This window comes from Crinia signifera, chromosome 4 (genome assembly GCF_055691185.1).
Source record: "Crinia signifera chromosome 4, ASM5569118v1, whole genome shotgun sequence".
Lineage (NCBI taxonomy): Eukaryota > Metazoa > Chordata > Amphibia > Anura > Myobatrachidae > Crinia > Crinia signifera.
Genome location: NC_139220.1, coordinates 202208210 through 202234115, shown reverse-complemented (window position 1 = coordinate 202234115; position 25906 = coordinate 202208210). Strand labels below are relative to the sequence as shown.

The 25906-nt window shown below is 42.6% G+C and overlaps 1 protein-coding gene across 3 annotated transcripts in view; it reads left to right on the top strand.

Annotated features, from left to right (window-relative positions):
• Positions 1-25906, top strand: part of USP6NL (USP6 N-terminal like) — a 225014-nt gene that overhangs the window by 17142 nt on the left and 181966 nt on the right. Inside the window, exon 1 of one of the 3 annotated variants that reach the window (XM_083183409.1) lies at positions 11511-11831. The exons of the other annotated variants lie outside the window; for them this stretch is intronic. Coding sequence (XP_083039535.1) covers positions 11759-11831 — 73 coding nt within the window. The 5' untranslated portion in view covers positions 11511-11758. Of the gene's footprint in view, positions 1-11510; positions 11832-25906 lie in introns of those variants that run through there. 3 annotated transcript variants of the gene reach the window in all.

Sequence of the window (25906 nt, the reverse complement as noted above, 5' to 3'; positions counted from 1 at the left end):
AGTGGGCAGTGAAAATGAAAAATTACATTTTTTTACACAAAAATGCAGTTCTGGCTCAAAATTTTTCATTTTCAGAAGGAATGAAGGAGACAAAGCACCCCAAAATCTGTGCCCCAATTTCTCCCGAGTACGGCAATGCCTCATGTGTGACCAAAAAGTGGCAGGACTCAGAAGGGAAGGAGTGATATTTGGATTTTGCAGCACAAATTCTGGTGGAATGATGGTGGGTGCTATGTCGCATTAGCAAGACCCCCAAAGCACCAATACAGTGGAACCCCCCCACAAGTGACCCCATTTTGCAAACTACACCCCTCAGGGAATTCATCTAGGGGTATAGTGTACATTTCAAACCCCCAGGGGTTTCACCAATTTTGATAAAACTGGGCAGTGAACATGAAAAATTACATTTTTTTACACAAAAATGCAGTTCTGGCTCAAAATTTTTCATTTTCACAAGGAATGAAGGAGACAAAGCACCCCAAAATCTGTGCCCCAATTTCTCCCGAGTACGGCAATGCCTCACATGTGACCAAAAAATACCAGTTGGGTGCATGGCAGGACTCAGAAGGGAAGGAGTGATTTTTGGATTTTGCGGCTCAGATTCTGGTGGAATGAATGGTGGGTGCTATGTGGCATTAGCAAGACCCCCGAATCACGGTGAAATTATGAACCTAATATTCCATAGATGTGTGGTATATTTTAAAACACTCCTTTATACATAGGCCGGGTTTGTCGGGGCAAGTGTCACACTGGAAAATAGTTTGCTTTCTTATTCCCTTTTTATAGCAAACTTTGCACCTTTTTTGTGTCCTGCCCTTTTTTCCAGTGGAGGGGATTTCATCAGGAAAATGCTGCCCTGGTACAATACGGGGGCCAGTACTAGAAGTACTGGGGCCCTCTGCCTGCTGGTTCCCAAATATTAGGCCCTTTATGACTTCCTCTTGAAAGTGCATAAATGTCCCCCTCTGGCCGGTAGAACGGAATAGCACGTAAGCGTTATACAGTGCCATCTGGATGATATACACGGCCACCTTCTTGTACCAGATTTTTGTTTTCCGCAGGGCACTGTACGGCTTCAGTACCTGATCTGAAAGATCCACTCCGCCCATGTACCTATTGTAATCCAGGATACAATTAGGTTTTGAGGTGTGGGTACTGGTACCTCGTACAGGGACGGAGGTGGTACTGTCTCCGTGAATTGTTGTCAGTATAAGGACATCCCTCTTGTCCTTATATTTGACCAACAACATATTTTCGTTGCATATTCCCCTGCTTTCACCCCTTCTCATTACTTGGGCAATGTGCGTTTTTGGGAGGCCTCTTTGGTTCTTGCGCACAGTACCGCAAGCTGCTGTACCTCTTGAACCAAGGGCCTTAAACAGGGGGATGCTAGTGTAAAAGTTATCCACATAGAGGTGATAACCTTTATCCAGGAAGGGGTGCACTAAATCCCAGACAATTTTCCCACTAACACCTACGAGGGAGGGGGGGCATTCTGGCGGTTGAATTCTTGAATCCTTCCCTTCATAAACCCTAAACCTGTGGGTGTACCCTGAGGTGCTTTCACACAGTTTATACATTTTTATGCCATACCTTGCCCTCTTACTGGGAAGGTACTGGCGGAATTTAACCCTTCCTTTAAAATGTATAAGGGACTCGTCGATACAAATAAATTTTTCAGGGATGTACACCTCTTCAAATTTGGCACTGAAATGATCAATGACCGGCCTGACTTTGAATAGCCGGTCAAAGGTGGGATCATCTCTGGGTGGGCACTGTGCATTATCGGTGTAATGTATAAATTTAAGAATTGTCTCAAATCGAGTCCGGGGCATGGCCATACGGTAAAATGGAGTACTGTACAGAACATCTGTACTTTAATATTGCCTAATTTCTGGCTTTTTTACTATGCCCATATGAAACACCAGACCCCAAAACGTCATCATCTCTACTGCATCTACAGGGGTCCACCTAGCAAATGATGACGTGGGGTTTTGAGCAATAAACTGCTGGGCATATAAATTAGTTTGGTCCACCATTAAATTTATAAAATCATCAGAGAAAAATAATTTGAAAAAGTCAATTTCTCTGAGACCTGTGGAATCAAATTGGATTCCTGGCATGGCCAAAAACTCAGGAACCTGGGGCTCAAAATTGTCTGGTGGTGGGGTCCATACTAGATCAATTATTGGGGGGGGAATCTCAGCTGATCTACGGGGGCGTCTTTGAGGGGGTCCCTCATCACCAGAGGAGGAAGAGGAGCTTAAGACAAATCCTTCAAATTCCCCGCTTGCATCACTGCCTGTGTCAGAGTCAGAGGCAAGCATGGCATATGCCTCCTCCACTGAATACATTCTCCTGGATGACTGGGAGGACATTTGGGAGGACATTTGGGAGGACATTTGGGATGCCATTTTTATTTTTGTGTTACTGGTAGTGAAATGTTTCAACACGTGTATAGTGTAGGGGGGGGTACAAACTTTATTTCAATCCGGGGGGTATGTAGTGTGTAGTGTGTATGTGGTGCAGAAAAAAAAAATACTTTATACCAATAAAAAAAAAAAAAAATGAAGGGGTTAAAAATAAAAAATTGAAGGGGTTAAAAAAAAAAAAAAAAGGTCCTGCGCCAAAAATTGAGCACAGATGTTGGTCAGTAACGTCTGTCACTGAACAGCGCTCAAAGGCAACAGGAATCTGATCAAAAAAAAATAAAAAATAGATCAACCCTGTGCCGAAAAAGCTGATCAGTGATGTACGTCACTGATCGGCGCACAGTGGCCACAGGACACCCACAAAATCAGTGTGTGTAAAAAAAAAATTAAAAAAAGACCCCACCGCACTCACAAAAAAAAAAAAAAGGTGATCAGTGATGCGACACTGATTACCAGTGAGGGACAGCAGGTGCACAACCTTTGGTGCAACTGACAGTGCAACTGGCAGCAACTGACAGGTGTATATATATAAAAAAAAAACCTCTGCGCCCCCAAAAAGTTGCTGATCAGCACAGATATACTGATCAGCACAAAAGGGGGGGTAGCAGACACAAAATATACACTCTCTATCACTCTCTGTCACTATCTCTCTCTATCTCTCTATCTCTCACTATCTCTCACTATCTATCACTCTAGGACACTGCAGCAGCAGCACTGACAGTTATATGTATAAAAAAAAACTGCACCCCCAAAAAGGGGGGGTAGCAGACACAAAATATACACTCTCTATCACTCTCTGTCACTATCTCTCTCTATCTCTCTATCTCTCACTATCTATCACTATCTATCACTCTATGACACTGCAGCAGCAGCACTGACAGTTATATATATAAAATAAAACCCCTGCACCCCCAAAAAGGGGGGGTAGCAGACACAAATCTCTCTATCTCTCTACCTCTCACTATCTATCACTATCTATCACTATCTATCACTGTATGACACTGCAGCAGCAGCACTGACAGTTATTTATATATAGAAAACCCCTGCACCCCCAAAAAGGGGGGGTAGCAGACACAAAATATAGCTCTCTCTGTCACTATCTCTCTATCTCTCTCTATCTCTCTCTCTCTCTCTCTATCTCTCTCTATCTCTCTCTATCTCTCTCTATCACACTGCAGCAGCAGCTGGAAGTCTCAGGAAGTCAGATCCAGGAAGCGTCCAGCACGCTACAAGCAGTGATAAGGTGATCAGGTAAGGTATTTGCAAGGATCAGGTAAGTATTAGCAAGGATCAGGTCGGTATTCACGGCAGGCAGGCACGGTGACCGTTCTGCACGCTATTCCAGACCGGAATGGCGTCTGCAGCGCAGTCACCGTCAGTTTAAATGTCGCGCCTTGGCTGTGATTGGTCCGTGGGTCCCACGGACCAATCACAGCCTTGGGGGCAGGTGGGGTGAGGGTGGGGTGAGGTGTCATCGTCACCGATGACCCCCTCATGCCCCCTGACGCCCGGCGGTGATTGACACCTGTGTTACCGAGCGTCCGATTCGCTGGTAACACAGGAAAACGCTGTGAATGGCTGTTCACACTGAACAGCCAATCACAGCGATCGCCGACGGGGGGGCGGCATCGCAGCCCCCCCTGGGCATGCAGGGACATGTCTGCTGTCAGGGACAGCAGACATCGTCCCTCTGTCACTGCGTCTCGAGACGCAGTGACAGTTTAAACTCATGACGTACATTTATGCCATGTGTCGGGAAGTACCTCCCGGCCATGACGTAAATGTACGTCAAATGTCGGGAAGGGGTTAAACCTGGGCTCTGAACTTGGCTTGTTTGATCTGCTGACATGACACTAGCTTCATAAACTTTTTTGCCTTGCAAATATTCTCAGTTTACTGAATATATCTTCTCTAAATAATCTATAGATTTATTTTTAATAATAATAATTAATTAATTAATAATTTAATTATTTTTATGTTGGCTACCTCCAACAATCTCCTAAACCTGAAGAAGTGAAGTTTGTGGAATCATTTGAGCAGCCACATGTAAATTAGCTGTTTTTATTTTCCTGGATAAAACTAACATACAGTGATTTGTCTGAAAACAGCCCGATTTTCTATAATGATGTGTTTTACATAAGATTACAGAATGCCACAAGGGTGCTGCATCCAACACTAATGGACCTATAAATATTTTAACACAAAAGGATGGTTAAGCAGTTTAATCAGGCTTTACTGTGCATTCTAAAATGACCCACATTGTAGCTATATGTTATCGTTAGACATCACTTTGAATGTGATTTTAATTTCTTGAAAAGCCGAAGTCGGCTAATAAATTGCAGTCTAGATTTATAGCGTTGGAACTGAATCTTTTCTAACCATTGATTGTCAAGAGAATTATTTCTGCACATGATTATTGTACCCCATGCTGTGCTTAAATATTCTTATTGGAAGTGTGTATTCAGTCAGGTACTTCATCGTTAATGCTCTCAGCAATAGCCTTCAAATGTCCTCTGCTAGGCCAAGTTCTTATTTAGATTTTACAGTGGTTGTTAAATACTACAGAAGAGGAAGTACATGTGAATAGGAATTTAAAAGTTCTCTTCTAGGCAGTAGCTGTGGTTGAGGTTGTGCAGTGAATGGTGTCATGACTCCACCCTTTTGTATTTTACTTCTCATTTAGCTTAATTTTTCCCACTTGTCAGGTGCAGTGCAAAACCTACTTCATTCTTAAAGAGACAAGAAAAAGTATAGGAGTACGCCTAATATAATTTCTCCACCACAGAAATTACACAATGTTAAAAATCTGTATTTAATACAGTTATTAATACATAAAATTTAAATTCAATGATAAAACTTTACATAAGATCGAACATTAGATCCAACAGGATGATACGACACCATTAGGACTTCCTCAGCGGTGATCTGGATCTAGGTGGTGAAACATGTACCGTAATTTAAACATATGCTTTTATAAGAGTACTCGTTATAGTACCTTAATATTTGACTAGGTCAGACTGACCTTTAGAGTACCTTTATATAAGCACTTACCCCCTCTGTGTAGAAGGAATTGAAGCCAGCACTCAACGATGTAAGTGCAATAAAAGTGATTTTGTTTTTTCAAACCCATCATTGCAAAAAATGACAGCTGTAGAGACCTGACAGCCGATTCAACTGCTCCCAGGCAGTTTTCATTATAGATAGATAGTGCGGATTATAATTAAACCTCCACCACTCAAGTGAGTCATCTCTCAGTACAACATTATCACACAATATTTATCATAACGTATTCATTGAAATAGTATAAAACAAACAAAGAGGGGGGGTGTATCAGCGCTGGCTGTGCAAAAATGTAGACAAGACAGTTTCTGAAAAATTAATACAATTTATTCTACATAAATATAAAAAAATAAAAAATAAAAACACATTTGTATGTAACTATAGAGCACAAGATGTTATGTCCATAGAATATGGAGCTCCACAATTAGTGGCTTTGCTGAATGAAAATTCAGAAGAAAGATATATTACCATCTGCTGTATCACTGGTTATTGTACCAGTAGTGGGTGTGATACGTCCCGATAGTAAGTTCCCTCTTGGGGTATGGAAGATCTCCCTATTCGGCGTCTTCTCCTTTAAAGATGGACTGTGTTAGGAATTTAGCAGAAATCCCGGTACTTATGTAGTATCTGGCCGCCCGATTTAGAAATCGGGTCGGATCGGGCGCATCGCATGCGACCAAATCGGATGCGATGCGATGGACCCGATTTTTTCCATGGGATTCAATGTTAAAATGGTCTGAGTCCATTTTAACATAGAATTCAATGGGAAAAAGGAGTCCTGTTCCTTTCCCCACTATCCAAGTGGGCATGGAGTTGGATATAAACCTGTAGCGAGCCACCAAGCCCGAAGCGCGGCGAGCCACCGAGCCTGAAGCGTGGCGAGGGGACACCAAATACTTTTTTTTTAAATCTGTGTCCCCTTGCGGGGCTCGCTTCGCTCGCCAAGCTTCGGGCTCGGTGGCTCGCTACGCTCGCCACAGGTTTATATCCAACTCCATGCCCACTTGGATAGTGGGGCAAGGAACAGGACCCCTTTTTCCCCATTGAATTCTATGTTAAAATGGACTCAGACCATTTTAACATTGAATCCTATGGAAAAATCGGGTCCATCGCATCTGATTTGGTCGCATGCGATGCGATTATCGCGTTGATTGTATGCCTTAAGTTAAGGCATACAATCACAAAATCGGGTGCCCAGATAGTACATAAGTACCGAAATCCCATATATTTTTGTAATCCAATAGGTCAGGAGGTCATGGACGTCATTGGGAGAAAGGGCATCACTTTATAGCAGGTGGATATTTTTCATTCAAGGTAGCTCAACTCGTTTCCCCGGATGTTTGCTGTCCGGCTTCCTCAGGAGCAAGTGTGTGGATTGAGTTACAAGCTCAGTTTATGTAGCAAACCATTAATTGCTCATTAGAAACATCTGTGCAATGGTGCTCTTGTCAGTTAAATTTAACTGACAAGAGCACCATTGCACAAATGTTTCTAATGAGCAATTAATGGATACCATGACACATTAGTTAGATACCTGGTATATATTTATTAGCCTAAATATATAGGAAATTTAATGTATGTAGTATGCAAATGCCCTTATTTCTTCCTGCTCAGCCTTCCTTTTTTTGTCTGTTTGAAGTAATAAAAAAAATGATGTGTATGATTTCATTATTTTCCGCTATCCTGCTGTGTAATATATTCCAAATCAGTCTGTAAATTCACATTGAGAGGAATACCAAACAATAAAACATGTGCTTGTACTCTGGACTTTATTTATTATATAATGTATCCGTAACATTGACATGGTCACATACAGTATCCATTCTTTATGGAATAATGTAAGATCTCATTAGGTACCATAATTGTACAACAGGCATTGGCAAATGGCACAAGATGGCATGTGACAAGGTGTTAGTGGCACTTCTGCGGTTGGTGCCTCTTCTATGATGAGCTGCTCCACATCCTTTTTGGAAAGCTAGAGCCTTACATTTTTGTTGGATATCATCAAACCTTTATATACGCTGAATATGCAATGCCAGGGTCTAGTGTGTACACACTATATAGTTAGCTATTCACACGCACACAGATTAATGACTGTTGTCTGTGTACATACAGTAAAATCCAGACTATATTGTCAGCGACAGCTATATTCCTGGATGTGAGCACTTAACACTGCTTTGAAGATATCTTTTGTGAAATTTTTCAGTTTTTACAAAGATATCTTTTTGCCATAGAACTTCAGGGAGTTCAAGGGAAATCACAAATTTATATACTTCATGGAGTCTAAAGCCAGGTACTATACCATGTGTGTACCCAGGGATATTGGTGGTGGTGTGGCCCCGGCATCGGCAAGTACATACGCACTTGCTGGTTGGAGCCGGTGGAGCAGCATGGCCCTCGTTACTGAGGGCCTCCCACATCTGTACTGAACAGGGGTAGGGAGGGTGTTGATAACTGTGTGGAAGACTAGAATGGCACTTTTGAGAATTTATCTTTTAATTTGTCTAGTGTTTATGGGGCTTTATATGTACCCAGTTTAAGATTTTTCATTTATGTTCAAAGTACGAGGAAATTGATTTAAATTTTTCAAGACTTCTGTATAAATATCAATAATTAACATCCAACTACTAAAGACCGACATTTCTCATGTGCAAGGTAAAACGATCTCTAATCCATGGCCCTGAGTTTCAATATATGTTGTAGCCTAAGAAAGCATCAGATAATTCCTTAGGGCTTGCTTGTTTTTACGTTTCCTAAAATAGAATCCCTGGAAGTGGAATTAATAGATCTTCAGAGCCATGCTGTGTGGTTTGAGAAGTTGTAGCTAGGAGGTATGACATTTCGTAAAAATTTAAATCTATTTCTGGTCATTACGGTAATTAGCAAGAACTACCTTTTTTAAGTATTCATCAATGAAGAAAGTTGTGTGTTTTTTTTTAAATATAATTTAGCTTTTGGTTCAAGTTATTGGGGTTTTTATGTTTTAAAAAGACTAATGGATCACTGTCCTTCTAGCTGTTGATGGACAGTAAAATCATTTTCATTCCATGTGACTTGTGTAACATTTCATGTTAATTAAATGTACCACACACAATAATGAAGCTGTAATGTAATATCTTATAAATAACAATAATATAGAGGGTAGGTAGTCATAATTAATGCTTAGCAAAAAAAAAAATTGTAAGTAAATTGTATTGTTTATATGCGTGAATGCTGCTTCAACAGAATGGACAGAGGAACTGAGGGGATTTATTTACACCTACTCCCTAATTATTTTTGACAGTAATTGATTATACTGTTCACTTTAAGACCATAAACCTGATTGATCCACACACACAAAAAAAGTAAGTTAACCAAAATATACCCAAAAACAAGTTTTAGATATAAAAGTCTGACACTTTTTTTTTATATTTGTCCTCCTATAGGTTTTTGTATATATAGCAGCGGTCCTCAATTGTGTCTGTACTCACACAAAGGAAAGGTCAATATTGTATGAAGTATCCGCACCATTGCATTTCAATAGATATTTAGACCCAAAAATAAATTGGATGTTGAGGTTCTGCGCTTTATTAAAAATAAAATTCACTCAATAGACACTATTAATGTAACGTGGCTGAATCAACTGAGTCTCCCACCGAATGTAATTTAAGCAGTTATGCGTCTTTATTTTTAAAATCCTATCAATGTATACAATTATGAATAATCTATACACAGATATCTATTTGTAAACAATCTATGGGGATAGTTAACAAATTTAGCTATATACAGGTTGAGTATCCTGTATCCGAATAACCAAAATATTCCAAAAACGATGTTTTTTCAGAATATCCCCCCCCCGCCCCTTTTTTTGATACTTACCATGTTCCCTGGCGTCCTAAGCGGGTCCTTTTTTTGCGGCATCTCTGGTCCCAGGGGTGCAGTGTGCGGGCATGCCGGTGAAGTCACTCGTGCAGTGCACCTCTGGGACCGCTGAAGAAGATACTGAAGACCGGGGGACCAGGTAAGTATGTTTAAAAAATAAATAAAAAATTACTACACCACAATTTAAGCTATAAAAAAAAAATATTACAATAATATGTATAAACAACAAGTGGCCACTTGTACTGAATGAAGCTGGCTTCTAAAATGTGTGTTACTTTGTTTTCTTGAAAATCACAATGTATCAAGTCAGCTTACTTGACTGTACTTTGTTTCCGATATGGAGTGAAATGACAGAGTTCCATAAATGTCACTGTTAAACAATGGATATTGTAACTCCACTTCAAATGCTAAGTGAGCTGCAACTGATTGTTAGTTCACGGGGAGTAGGAGTATATGGTCTCAGACCTGACGTGAAGTGTGCCTGTCTGGCTGCTGCAGGAATTGTGGAGTCACTGTGCGTTAATCTGAGGGACTCAGTGTGACCAACAGCCACCCTCAGTCAGAGGCTCCGTCCTGGATGGGACGTGAGCACTCATCGAGAGTGTGCAGCTGAATGGCGTCTGCGTGCCCAATGTGGATGGGAACAATCACCGGACAGCAGGGGGATGGTACCCGCACCTGCCAATGGATTAGGCACAATGTTGCAGTTTGCTCGTGGCTGCTCCTCCCTCTGTCCCCGTCTAGGTGCTGAAGAGCTCGGATACAAATGATTTAAACCTGTATTTAAACCTGTATAATCCCCATCAATATAGCCCTGTTTATCTTCCCTATTTTAACTGTGAATATTTATAAAATATATTATCTGGTGGTGATGGCTATTTCCAGTTGCTCCATCCTGCTCACTTAGTACAGTATTCTCCAATCCTGATGTCCTTGGTTACCTCTGTTTCCATCATAATATGGCAAGATCGCATGCAATATATTGCATGTGGTCCTTTTTTCCTGCAATATATTGCATGCATTCCCAGCTTGCTGGACCGGTTTTAGAAGCAATCCAAGAGATGGCTTCTGCAGCAGGGGTGACTCATAAGGTCCGGTGCAATGCGCATGCAACAGCGCATTGCGTTGGACCCACTGTCAGTCACCTGCAAATTGGGTTATTTTCCTGTGATTGATTGCTGCAATCACAGGAAAAGAACCCAAATTACATGTCAATCGCCCAGTGTGTCGGACCATTAGTATGATAATGATGGCCAATCCATTTTGATGAATCGAAACATTTGTTATGCTTTTTTTTTTATTTGGTACTTATGTAGTATCTGGGCGCCCGATTTTGTGATTGTATGCCTTACCTTAAGGCATACAATCAGATGCTATGCGATGCGATTTTTGCATAGGATTCAATGTTAAGAAGGTCCTGTTCATTTCCCCACTATCCAAGTGGGCATAGAGTAGATTTTATATAGCGTGGCGAGGGGACGCGGAAAACATTTTAAGTAATCCGCGGCCCCTCGCCACGCTTTCGGGCTCGGTGGCTCGCTGCGCTCGCCACGCATTATAAAGTCAACTCTATGCCCACTTGGATAGTGGGGAAATGAACAGGACTATGTTAACATTGAATCCTATGGAAAATCGCATCGGATCGCATTTGATTTTTCCCACCCGATTTTAAAATCGGGCGCCCAGATACTACATAAGTACCTTTTTTATATTTTTTTATATAGGAACTAGTATCTGGTTGACACTCTGAAGTACTCTGATTGTAAAAGCCTTGAAATCTCTGCTCCCCACATCATGTATAAAATGACAGCTGTCTTGTAAGGGGTTTTGTTGTAACTTATCCAGCAGCCAGCCCACATGCCCCCCCCCACCCTTGCTAACTATGTAGTAACAGAATGCCAGGGGTGCACACTGGGTGGAAGTTATGCAGGGCTGCTTGATGCTGGTGGCACAATGACATTTGCTTGAAAGTAAATGCTGAATTCATTTCTGGATCTCTCACTATGTGAAACTTTCTTGTGCTGCCGCAATAGCTGTTTATTGGGAGAATATATGTGTGCAATATTTGGATGTTTGTTATACTTCAGTGTGCATAAATAATTAAAATAGTGGTTATTTCAGACATTTAATCACTGGTTAGTGAGCTGCTGGATTGGATATGCCTTTCCTGAGTGGAAGTAGCAGCTTTCCCCTGATTCAGTCTAGCCATGCATTGTGCATTTGCTGCTTTCCCGAAGGTTGCCTTTAAGCCTTTAAAAGAATTTAGGTGAGCATATCTGGGAAGGTATGATCCGACTTTTCTGCATTGCTTGAGCTCATAGGAGAGGAGTACAATGAGCTCCAGCGATGGAACCTGTTGGCTTTATTTGTGAAGAGCAGCTGGCGTCTTTTGCTGCTAACTAGCAATGATTCAAGTGTTACAGATTGTAAAAGAATTGGTCTCCCCATCAAGACGCAGAGCAGCCACAGTGAAGAAAGGTAGGCGCTTTCAAAAGTATGTAATACCCAGCCTTTCTGTTACATAACATTCAGCTTTTGATATCTTCAAATGATTATATTGGTCAGTGTTCCTGTACTGCGGTTCTTCATTGCTTGCTTCCTCTTTCATGTTAACCCTTCTGCACTGTTCTGCTTTCCCCGGCAGTAAGAAAAGGCTGTAGCAACATTTGCTGTAATAGAGGACAATCTATAAGTGTACTTGCCGTCCAGCTTTTATCTGTCACCACAATTATCCCTGACTGTGATGGTTGTCATTTGCCAGGAGGCTTTGAACACACAAATAAGGAGATATGCCGGCACTAGCCTATATTTATGCTCTGTGTATATTGTATATCAGCAGATTTTCCAAAAGTGTAGTAGACGACAAATTTAGAGAGAATGAGCATGTAAAATGTATAAATTATTGTGTATTATGCCTTACCTAATTATCGACGTTTGTTGCTTGAATACAGTACGTCATAATTGCATTATCACGACTAGTTAAAAAAATAAATGTAAGCGACCGTAAAAGTTAAATCAATGTTTTTCTTATTAAACACAAGCGATTTTTGTTGGTTTTTCAACGATTAACTTCTGTAGTGTTAGTCCCATGTACTAATTTTGTTTCAAATAAGATATCCGTGTTTTAGACATATTTTAGTTTTGCGTCTATTACATATACTGACCTATTACTTATATGTGGAATGTAGAAACTTAAGAGCTTGCTGCATTTCTCTGCTTAATTCACACTTTTATGATAACCCATATGCCTGTACTTTTATCATATCGTGTTGGGTTGTGTATAGACCAGATTATTTTTGTGTTTGTAACCTCCAAATATAACTCCACGGACAGTGTAATGGGGTTAGCTTTACCGCCTCACAGCACTGAGGTCATGGGTTCAATTCATGGCTGTGCTTGCATGGGTTTCCTCAGGGTAGTCCAATTTTCCTCCCACAATTCAACAAAAAATATACTGGTTGGTTAATTGGCTCCCAACAAAATTTAACTAGAATGTGTGTGTGTGTGCGTGTGTACATGTGGTAGGGAATATAGATTGTAAGCTCCAATGGGGCAGGGACAGATGTGTAAAGCGCTGCTGAATGTGTGCGCTATATAAAGAACGGTACTTGTGTAATATCTGAGCGCCCGTTTTTTTTTTTTTTTTTTTATCTTATGACATTGTACAACCAAAAGTCGCATCGCATGCGATCTGATCTGATTTTTAATTGTACAGGCACCCAGATGCCTGATTCCCATGTTAAATGCCCCCCCCCCGACCCTATTTTTAATTGTATACCCACCCTGATGGGTAATGAGTATGTTAAATCCCCCCCATTGTTAACGCCACCCCACTATCAACGCCAACCCGAAGCGTGGCGAGCACAGCGGTACAGGTCCTCCGACCTTTTCATACCCCCACTATCCATGTCGGCATGGCGTTGATTTTATATAGTGTGGTGAGCGCAGCTCGCCACCGAGCCCGAAGCGTGGTGAGTACAGCCGATTACTTCACATATATTCTGCGTCACCTCGCGGGGCTCGCTGCGCTCGCCACGCTTCGGGGTCGGTGGCTCGCTGCGCTCGCCACACTATATAAAATCAACTCCACGCCAACGTGGATAGTGGGGGTATGAAAAGGTCGGAGGACACTTACCGCCACCCCTCGCGGACTCTCTGCGTTCGCCACGCTTCGGGTTGGCGTTGATAGTGGGGTGGCGTTAACAACAATTGGGAGGCATTTAACATACTCATTACCCATCAGGGTGGGTATAGAATTAAAAATCGAGTCTGGGGCGGCATTTAACATGGGATTGAGCCTAAATCGGGCATGATCGCATCGCATGCCATTATAATGGCATGTGATGCAATGCGATATTAAAATTGTACAGAGGGGTTTTAAAACCACTGATATCGGGTGCCTTAATTAGTGGCAAGCGATGCGATATATCGGGCACCCAGATAATACACAAGTACCTAAAGAACTAGTAATAAATAAATACATTTTTGTACAGCAATTCTGTATAGTGTGTGTGTGTGTGTGTGTGTGATAAAGAGATATATATAGTGTGTGTGTGTGTGTGTGTGTGTGTGTGTGTGTGTGTGTATAACGCACTGAGAGCTCCCAGAAATAATTAGTATAAATACTTGTTGCTCTGTTACAACTAATAACTTGTGGTCCATATATTAATGCTGCGATTCACAGACTCTGACTGACATTCAAATCCGGGCAATAACTATTAGCGATCCTTCAGCAAACAAGAAATTCAGCATGTTCAAAATGCCTAACTCGCTGATCGCAATCATATTTTAGTTAGCTTTTTCCAGATTGCCATTGTTGGCAGAACAGGGATTTGGGGCAAGATGTGGAAGTATGGGCACCATTTAACCTTTAACCTGTACTAATAATCTAACATTCTGATTTATCTTTTTGATAAACAAGAAGTAGCATTACCTGGTATTTGTTGCTATTCTAGTTCTTATCTAAGCTAAGGTATAATTCTCTGAATTGTTATACAGAAAAATATATTATAATTTTTCTTGCAGTTTGGGTATTTGTTACCGGTTATTTATGTAGCGCAGTTATTTTCTGTAGCACTTTTCAGAAAATGTGTCCATTCATCAGGGGCGGATCCAGGATAAAATGACAGGGGGGGCACCATGATAAAAAAGGGTTTAGGTGGGGGAGGGGTGGTGTTAGTGGTGCCAGTGTATATGCTAAGAGAGCGGCAGAGAGCGGGTGGGAATGGGATTAAAAATAGGCCCTGGCATTTAAAGTACGCAAGCTCACCATGGCGACAAAAGTGAAGGATGTAGTTGTCCGCGCGCCGAAGGCGCACTCCAGAAAAGCGGGTGTGGCCACTCAACAGGGGGCGTGTCCTTGAGTGTAGTGTACCACACCATATACAACTTCTACACATTATGCAACAAAATACTAGACCCCATTATACTTGCCCCTTACACATGATGCCAAATGGATTGAGCCAAAATTCAAATAATGCCACATGGATTGAGCCAAAATTGACAAAATAACACACGGATTGTGTCAAAATTCACACAATGCCACACGGATTGAGCCAAATTCATAAAATGCCATACGGATTGAGCCAAAATTCCCATAATGCCACACGGATTGAGACAAAATTCCCATAATGCCACACGGATTGAGACAAAATTCACATAATGCCACACGGATTGAGCCAAAATTCACATAATGCCACACGGATCGAGCCAAAATTCACATAATGCCACACGGATCGAGCCAAAATTCACATACTGCCACACGGATTGAGACAAAATTCACATAATGCCACACAGATTTAGCCAAAATGCACAATACACTTCATAAACAGGGACATTGTCCACCAAAGGCGCGCATTAAACATTTACACCATAATGTCCATTACACGTTAAGTTACACGCCATTATGTCCATTATGTATTTTGCCAAACACCATAATGCCTATTAAAAATTATGCTACATAAGTGCTGCTTATCTACATGCTCATTGCCAATGGTTCCATGCTCATTGCCAGAGGTTCCAGCTCGTTGCCATGTGGGATTACATGTTCATTGCCAAGGGGGAATACATGCTGGAGGTAAATGGGGGACAGCCGCCACCAGGCAGAAGTGATAGCCACTGACAGTGGCAGAGCCTTGCTGTATTCAGAGCACTGCAGGTCCCGGCTATTTGAAATAAAACCCCTTTCACACCAGAAAATGCATTCCCAGGTTGGCCCCTTTTACACCAACCTAGTCCCTGCATTTTCTGGTGTGAGGGGGAGAGAAAATCACCCCTCCCCCATTTAACCGGCTTTATCTTCGGAACCAACTGACCCATTTACATGAGACAAGTATCATATTGAAGAACTTTTGAGTGGGCTTTGAATGATTTTGGTCCAGTGAAACTGGAACGTTTGGTTCCAGAGTAATCTGCCCTCAAAAATCATGAACAGCTATGAAATTACATTTCAAAAACAAAAAAAATCGGTTTACATGCAATATCTCTAGAACCGATTGACCGATATGGACCAGCTTGGTATCATATTGAAGGCCCAGCGATTTGGAATTGAATGAGATCAATCACAAGCTTCTTTGTTGCCAGAGGGGGAACTGGCAGCCATCGGAACCGGGTGGGGGTCGGAATTGACGGGTCCCATATTATCCTATGGGAAAAAAACGTTACAGCTTTGCCAGGCGATATCTCCGGTTCCCGGGGGGCTAGAGACACGGGGCTGGGCTCGTTGGAAAGCCCTGGTCCTCAGCTGACAGGGAAATGACAGGGGGGCACGTGCCCGGGTGCCCCCCCCTGAATCCACCACTGCCATTCATATTAGTCCATCCCCCAGTTGAGCTTCCAATCTATGACCATGATTCAGACTCGGTTGTTCTTTTGCAAGACTTTGCAAAAGTAAAACTGCTAGAGCTAGGCTGCATGGGGGGGGGGGGCGCCCTGCTCACCTTGTTCCTCCCCTCCATGTGCCCACAAAAAGTTTAGGACGCATCGATAAAGTGCAAGCAGTTTGCTTGGTATTAAAGTCTTGTGAGCACATCGCAGGCAGGAACCTGGAGTGTGGAGCACCCTCTGATTGCAGTGCTCCACTATTGTTTCAGGTCCAGGCCAGCCATGTTCCGGGTAGTAGTGGCTGCATGTGACATTACACTACCCCCGCTGCCTCACCCCCCCCCCCCCCAAGCAGATTTGAAATGCCTGCTACCAGAAAATGCTGCATCCTGTCACTAAATTTTTTTATCAGTTATGATTGCCGTTTCAAGGTGCTTCACATACTCCGTTCTACCACCAGTTCCTTCACTCACATTTACATCATTTAAAGTTTTTTGCCCCTTTCGCTCTGCGTGTTGCTGCTATCTATTGCCCACCTGGGCTTCCCAAAACTCAATTTCTGGAAGATTTCTCTGCCTGGTTCCCCTATTTCTTATCCTCTGACATCTTCACTATCATCCTGGATGACTTCAATATAGCTATTGACAGTCCACCGTCTTTGCATGCTTCCAACCTCCTCTCTCTAACCTCCTTTCTCGGCCTCTCCATGTGGTCCGACGCCTCTACTCATGAGGAAGGCCACTGCCTTGACCTTGTTTTCACCAGGCTGTGCTCAGTCTCTGATTTTACGAACACTCCCTTCCCTCTCTCTGATCACAATCTCATTACCCTTATCCTCCATTACCTCAAGCTTACTGACACTGAAATCATGCAAGCCTACCCTTACCCACAGAAATACTAATGCTATTAATTTTCCACAACTTTCCACCTCCCTGCAACAACAGCTCTAACTAATTTCTACATTTACCTCTCCTGACTTTGCGGTTTCCCACCTCTACCAGACACTTGATACAGCCCTTGATGAAGTGGCTCCAGCCTCCCATTACACCACACGTAGGCTTGGCTGCCAACCGTGGCACTGCAAAACAACAAGACCACTACGAAATCAGTCACATAAAATAGAACATCAATGGCGTAAATCTCGTGGTATGACTGATTTTCTCACATACAAGACTAGCTACCACTCCTACTGCAATGCTTTGGACACTGCCAAACAAACATACTACCAATCTCTCATCTCTTCTCATGCCACCAACCCTAAGTGACTTTAACACATTTAAGTCTCTAATGTACCCTCCCCCACTGGCTACCATCAGTGCACAAGAACTTGCCTCCTACTTTAAGGACAAGATTGGATAACATCCGAGATGAAATGGTATGCTCCACAACCTCTAACCCTTTTTCTTCCCCACCTAAACCCTCTGGTACTTTCTCTTCATTTGAGCCCACAAATGAAAAGGAAGTATCCGTACTCTACTAGCTCTCCTCTTGATCCTATACCTGCACATATCATTAAAACTCTATCTCGTGTGCTTATTCCAACCTTAACTAAAATCTGCAATATCTGTCTTGCTACTGGTACTTTTCCTTCTCTACTCAAACATGCAGTGATTACTTCCATTCTGAAAAAAAAACACAATTCTGACCCTAGGTGTGTACACATGGGGGAGATTTTTGCTAATATCGTGGGCAATATGGTCGCTGAGCTACCGAATTGCCCACGATGGGAGTGTGCACCGGCGATATCGCCGGGTGCGCGCTCCAGTTTTTCCCCCGTCGTGATCGCTGGTCGCAGGAACATGCTCCTGCAACTATCTGATTTCCACTGCCAGGCTCCCCTGGCAGTTTTCTTTTTCATCAGTGACCATCTCTGCAAACGGGATACTGAGCGATATATCACTCAGCGATATATAGCTGCTGTGTGTACACAGCTTAACCCTCTCTCTAACTATCGTCCTATCTCTCAGCTAAAGGCCATTACTCACTACTTATTCTTCTAGATCTTTCTGCTGTGTTTGACACTGTGGATCACACTCTTCTCTTACAAACACTACACTCCCTAGGTCTTAATGATACTGCCCTTTCCTGGTTCACTTCTTACCTATCTGATCACTCAGTGTTCGCTTCTCTGACTCTACTTCCTCTTCATTATTTCTGTCAGTCGGAGTTCCGCAAGGCTCAGTTTTAGGTCCTCTGCTTTTCTCAATCTATACTTCCTCTCTTTGCAAACTAATCAGCTCTTTCAGTATCACTTATATGCGGATGATACTCAAATCTATCTGTCAGCCCCAGAGTTGTCATCAGTGGTTTTGGGTCGAGTCTCTGAATGTCTCTGCCATCTCATCTGGGATGTCTTCTCACCAACTCAAACTGAATATTTCCAAAAAGGAATTACTTATATTCCCGCCAACTAAGAACAGTTACCATTCTGAACTCTCCATTGCTGTTGACAACTCGACAATCTACCCTACCCCACAAGCTCATTGCTTAGGGGTCATCCTCGAACTGTCCTTTCTTCCTCACATTCAATCTGTCTCCAAATCCTATTACATGCATCTAAAAAACATATACAAAATACGACCCTATCTCACACAAGACATTACCAAATCTCTTGGTACTTGTTTCCTAGCACGGCGCCCATTGCATACCATACTTAGTGGTGTTTGATGCATGGTAAATTAACAGGAGTGCTTGTACAATGAAATATCTCATAGCATTGCATGCCAGCAAATGGCATGCAATGCGATTTTTTTTTTTTTTTTTTAAATTGTACAAGCACCCTGATGGGTGCTTTCAATGTTAAATGCACCCCCATTGTCAATGCCATCCCCACTATCAACGCCAACCCGAAGCGTGGCGAGCACAGCGGTACGCGTCCTCCGACCTTTTCATACCCCCACTATCCACGTCGGCGTGGAGTTTACTTTAGATAGTGTGGCGAGCGTATGCGGAATACATGTAAAGTAATCCGTGTCCCCTCGCGGGGCTCGCCACGCTTCGGGCTCGGTGGCTCGCTGCGCTCGCCACACTATCGAAGATCAACTCCACGCCGACGTGGATAGTGGGGGTATGAAAAGGTCAGAGGACGTGTACCGCTGCCCCTCGTGGGCTCCCTGCGATCTAACCTCCAAGTCTGTCGGTTGTTACCCAGTTTGTTTTATCACTGTTTACTATTGTAAAGCGCAACGGAATCTGCTGCACTATATAAGAGACTGTAAATAAATGTGCAGAGGTACGGAATTCACAGATCAGCGATTTCTGCGCTGGCCTCTCAATCAGTTCCTATATTCCCTATCCGCATGTTTAGTACATGGACACATTCATGCTAGGGTTCATTTTTATTAGAAGCCAATTAACCTAACCGAATATTTTTGGATTGTAAGAGAAAACTGGAGTAACCAGTGGAAACAGAGTGAGAATATAAAAACCACACAATGTCCTGGTGGGAATGCAACCCATGACCTCAGCTGTGAGGCAGTAATGCTAATCAACACACAGTCGTGTATAATGACTATCATCCGTACCATCTTCACCATATGTTTATCTACACTTCATGTGCTAAATATCTTATTTTTGTTTAGGTGCATAAAGAAGTGATACAGAGCTCCAATGATTGGTACCCTGGATGATTTTTTAATATGGAGATTTGTTTGAGACCTGGTGTTAAGTTTGTGTTTTTATTATTATTTTTTTTATTCATCTGATGCAGGTAGAGAATTGGGGACCACATAAATATATTCTGAAATAATTGGCTTCTTAGCACATGCTTTAATTAAAGTGAGCTGAATAATACTTAAAACAAGGGGCTGTGAATGGAATCAGTAAGTCCAATACTTCTGTAAGTATGGCATATAGAAGCATGGACTGGGTGAGTGGAGTCGTATGGTACGTACACATGGGCTCAGGCTTTTGAGGAAGATATTTAATTCAAATCAAGATTAAGTTAAGCCGTGGGAGATAGACTGCTGCCATCCCCAGCTACTTAGCCTGTGTGTACAACCAAATACTCTGTTTATGGCGGCTAGTCAAAATTGGCTTGCCTGTACAGTCTATTTGGCCGGGAGATAGCATCACCGCAGGGCCGCACAACTCTATAACCCGCAGTGCACTCCCGGGGGATTTTGGCTTACCTTCTAGGCAATTTTGATTAAGTAATCAAAATCACCTGGCCAAATCACACTGTGTGTACACAACTTAATTTAGCCAAACTCAATGTGTTGATTCTATTTCTACCCTTTATTTATGAAAAAACCTGAACGTGAAACCCAGCGACGTCTCTTTGGGGGGCTCCCCCAAATGCTCCGAAGAGCGGTGGTGGGGGCCGTTGGGCAGTACTTTATTAGCAGGGCACCGTAAAACGGGTAGGGCGCATTTTGCCCTTTTAAAATTGGGCAGTGTGGGGGCCCTGCTAAAACAGCCGAAAGTGAACACTAGATTATGTTAAAACAAATAATTTTTGTTGTCTTATAGCTGGGCATACATTAGGGTGACTTCTCGAGTTGGAAAAGTCGCCCGCTATCCCCCTTGCATTCAATATATGGTATGCACCCCTATTGCAAATGATATATTGCATCAGCTCCCTGCCAAGTCTACCTGGCTTGGCTGCGATCCGACAGATCTCTTTTGCAGCCGATGTGACCCACAGGCTCTGTTGCGATGCTCATGGGACGGCGCATCGAATCGGACCTGCTGTCAAATACCTGCGGTATGGATGCTATTATACGATTGATTGCCGCAATCACATAAAAAGTAATGAAATTGCATGTATAATCGCTTAGGTGTATGAGCACCTAAAGGCTGATCAGATCTAGTTTTAGGAAAGAAATAGCATAACAGAAGGAAACAAGGGAGAGATCAGGGAAGTGTAACAGTGTTTTTTTTTTTTTAACTTTAACCCTTTGGGTGCCAATGTTGCTATGAGTGAGCCTCAAAATATCCACTAAAAATGCCAGCTTTGCTCACAGCGACTGTTCTTTCAGTATAAATAAATACAAATACAGCTGAGTCAATTTACTGAGTTTATATAAATATTGAAACCCTGCCATTTTCAGTGGATATTTTGAGGATCTCTTACAGTAACAGGCAAATGGCACAAGTACAGTTGGTGTAATGGTTAGCAATACTGCCTCACCGCACTGAGGTCATGGGTTCAATTCCCACCATTGCTCTATCTGTGCGGAGTTTGTATATTCTCCCCGTACTTGCGTGGGTTTCCTCCGGGTACTCTGGTTTCCTCCCACATTCCAAAAATATACTGGTAGGCTAATTGGCTCCCAAACAAAAATGAACCCTAGAATGTCTGTGTGTGTGTTTATGTGGTAGGGAATATAGATTGTAAGCTCCACCGGGGCAAGGACCGATGAGAATGTTTAACTATACTCTGTAAAGCGCTGCTGAATATGTATGCGCTATAGAAGAAACTGTTAATAAATAAAATTAATAAAAAGTATACTTACCTGACCCTTATCAGGATTCTGAATGCCGTTATCCAGATGTATATGTTTTGTGCTTATACAGCAATGTAGGTAGAGGTAAAGTCCACTCACCGAATAAGATTTGTCAGTTGCGTAATGGTAAATGGCCATCATTAATATTCAGCAGTGTTATTTCATTTTATTTTCCAACAGCATATCTGCACATACATAGCAGTGTACCGTGGAAGAAGGATGCCAGTCTCGTCCCTTGTTAACAGGCTGGTGGTATACAATTAGAATAAGAACTAGTTAGAAAAGACCAAACTTTTATGTTGTGGCAGCTATCCTTGTAACCACAGCAGTGTATTTCACCAATACCGATATTCAAACATTGAGTGCAAGAGGAAATGTATATTGTTGGTGGCAGATAGTTGCTAAAATGCTGTTAATCCCCTAATTTTTTTTTTTTTTTTTTTTTACTACTAGCCATTATAGTGCTTTTCAAAATATACAGTGTGATTTGCTGCTACCCTATTCAGTTGAGTTACTGTTGTTTTTCCTCTTCTGAATTTAGTCCATTGCTTCTCTCCTTTTACATAAACAAATATGTTCTGCTTATCTTGGTTCACTTGTGCGGGTTTTTTTTTTTTGGGGCGGGTCTTAATCCTTATGTTAAAATTGTAGCTTATTTGTTTTTCATCTGACCATTTCAGATAAATAAGAATAGAACTACTAATGTTTATTTTAATGACACTACTGGAACAGAACACCGGAAGCTTCCCTGGACTCAGTTGGCTGTTTTTCATTCCGGTCTCTGCCCTCTACAGTTTCTTAGCTGTACAGAATTTTAAATGTTGGTGGTACGTGTTAGACTTTTGTAATCATTAAAACAACTACAGCCCTGGATAATTAGGACTTATTGATTTAATTTGTATCATGCTTAATAATCAGCTGGCCATAGAGTCGGTTTAGTGATCATAGACTTACATGATGTGCAATTTCCAGTTAGGAAAATGTAACTCCAGCTCATGAGGACTGTTAAAATTGTTAAGGTACTTTCCGGATTTTCCTGCAGCCATCTTCCTCCTTTTTTTTATTCCATACATATATAACTAATAATTGTACTCCCTTTAGTTAAAGTGTGTGCTCCTTTTTTTTTTTTTTTTGTCTTTTTTCATATGTGCTTCAGAAGCCATTGTTTACGGTTACACTATAACTGGATTTGCAAGAAGGGTGGGAGACCAAATAAGTCAGCGTTAATATCTGTCCCTGACACTTCGCAATTGTTTTAGGGGGCCTGGGACTCTTGTGTATTTTCCACAGATAGCCGTACAGAGGTTTATTGTATGATGGGCAGAGTGATCAAATATTGGCAGTATAATATAATATAATGCTCTACCCTTGCATTATCAGGACTTGGGGATCTGTGCAGTGTTTTTCCTACTGATGCTAGTGTTGTACCATTCAGTGATACATTTATTGGCTCTGGCCTCTTGGTGGCTATAACTGTTTTTTGTAGTTGGTGGCCTAATGGTGGGCAAGCTAGTGGCATAAACAAAATTGTGTACCAGGTAATCCAGGTAATTTTCCTGCCTCAAAAATTAAAGGGATATGCGTACTAATATACCAGTTCTAATTCTGTGTTGAATCCTGTTACTGGCTCAATGAGCAAGGGCAGGGATAAGCAAGTTGAAACTTCAGAATGGCCACACATAGCCCTTACTATCCATAATAAGTAAGCTCAATATATAGACTTGTGACAATCCATATGGTATGTTGGTTAGCATGTTATAATTGGTCTGATGCCATTGAGAACCTGAATGTGTTGAGCTTGTATGTTATGCCTGTGTTTTTTTCATTTTTGAGAAACCTAAAGAGTAAGAGAAATGGCTTCTGAAATATGTTATTCAAAGTGTATGGTCTTGTCTGTTATTAATTTACTTCTAAACTGAAATAAATTAGAGCGAAAGCAATGAAAATCAGGCATCTATTATGTTTTTTATTTTTTGCAGAGAATTTCTGTGATAATGTCAGGCCTATTAAAAATAAATAAAGAATTACAATCTTAATAGCAGTAATCTGGCAACAAAGCCGCAAAAAGCTGGGAGTTTTAAGTGAAAGACTTGGGGGTCACTATTGCCCCTAAATGGTCTAGCACCACTTAATAATTTTTAATCTGCCTGCACAAATCTATTTTGGGCAAGTTAAGCAGTTCTTAAGGTGCGTACACACGGGAGGAGATATATTGCTAGCAATATATTGCTGAGCAATATATTGCTCAGTGTCTCCTTTTCATCAGCGACCAGAGATGGTCGCTGATGAAAAGGAACCTCTGCTGGGGGAGCCGTGGAGGTAATTAGCTGGTCGCAGGAGCAAGCTCCTGCGCCCAGCGATTACAATGGGGCAGAAAATAATAACTTGATAATAACTTCCGGTGGAGGCCGGGGAGGTCGCATGCATGTGGAGCTCCGGTCCCCCATCCACGGAGCTCCACCATCCCCGGCCTCCAGAGCAGCGGGCGGCATGAAGCGTGGCGGCGATGGGGGAGAGGAGGCAGTGCTGTGCTCCCCCGGCGGTGAGCGCTGTACACCCCCGGCGGTGAGCAGTGAGAACCGGAGCACAGCAGCAGGATGGCCAGAGCCCAGCAGTGCGGCGGTTCCCCCCAGTCAGCACCATCAACCTGCAGGCCCCCCAGAGACAGCGGTGGTCTGGCCTAGCGGAGGCCCCACACAGACACCGGGAATTCTGCATCCAGGCTCCCGGTGACCATCGGAGGGAGAGGTGAGGGGAAGCTGCATGAGGGCCCCAGTGGTAGCCCCCCCTGCTCAGTGCTGGCAGGATCATGCGCTCCAGCTCTCGTCCCCAGGAGAGAGACTCCAGTTTTGGCCCAGGGCCCAACTCCATCTCCCAGGCCCCACTGACCCTGCCCAGGCCCCACTGACTCTCTCCCCTCCCCCCCCTCCAACTCCAGCCCCAGTCCTGACTGACTCTGCCCAGGCTTCGGTGACTCTCTCTCTCTTCCCCCAACCCCCCCGTCGCCGCCACCACCATCCATGCCGCCCACGGCTCTCCCTACAGGAAGATTCAAGATGGCGCCGCAATGGCTGCCTAGGAACTGTGCACTCAGCCATATGTATCCCGTGTCTCCTGTGTGATAACTGTACTGTCTCTGTTACAACTGTGCTGTCTTTGCTCATACTGTTACCTCATACTGTTACTCACCTGGCTGCTGCAACGACCAGTGGCGCCGCTGACGGCTGCCTAGGCGCTGTGCAGCTCAGCGGGTACATGTTCCCTGTGTGATAACTGTACTTGTCACCTACCTCGCTGCTGCAGCGACCACTGGCGCCGCTGATGGCTGCCTAGGCACTGTGCAGCTTGGGGAGTATGTGTTCCCATTTGATAACTGTACTGCTCCTGCTCATATTGTTACCCACCTGGCTGCCTCAATTACCAGTGGCGCCGCTGATGGCTGCCTAGGCGCTGCACAGCTCGGCGGACATGTGCCCCCAGTATGTAATGTCTTAATGTAGCGTATGTAATGTCCTCCCCCCCCCTTCATCCCTGCTTGATGCTGCACTGTAATCCACAAAAAATTCCTAGTGTGCGCAAGCACACATGGCCAATAAAGTTGATTCTGATTCTGAAAACGGGAGCGCGCACCCAGCGATTTATCGCCGGGGCACACTTCCATCACTGGCAATATGGTCGCCTGCGACCATATTCCCAGCGATTATCGCCCCCGTGTGTACACAGCATTAAAATTTATGATGGCTATTTTTCCACGATCGTTTATATATTTATTGTTTCTTAGGTCATAAATTAAATTTGTTTTAAATCTATTTTTATGTTTTTAAATGAGGCTTCCTTATGACTCTACCCCTTCTAAGCTTTTATGCATTTTTTTTTTTTTATCATTCCAAGATATTCTCTGAAATGTTTTCGTGCTGGAAACTTTTGAAGCCCTTTTCAGTTCTATTTAAACCTAACATAAATGTAATTTTCCTATTCTTTACAATTGAACACAAATTCTTGTGCTTTGTTCTCTTTTATCAGCATGTTCTGTTTTCGCAAAGCTTTCCAGCAGCATTATATACTCTGCATTTAATGAGGATAAATGTGAATGTTTGTGAACACTGTATGCCAGATTGAAACAGACACAAGTGTGCATGTACAAGAATATTTTTATTTTGATAATCCATGCATTTAATAGATTTAAGCAAAGCACATTAATAAATGTCATACTCCAATACTCATTTGTTATAGGCAGAGCACTTGCAGCACTAATATAGACACTGCGCCGGCTGTCCTCAGTGT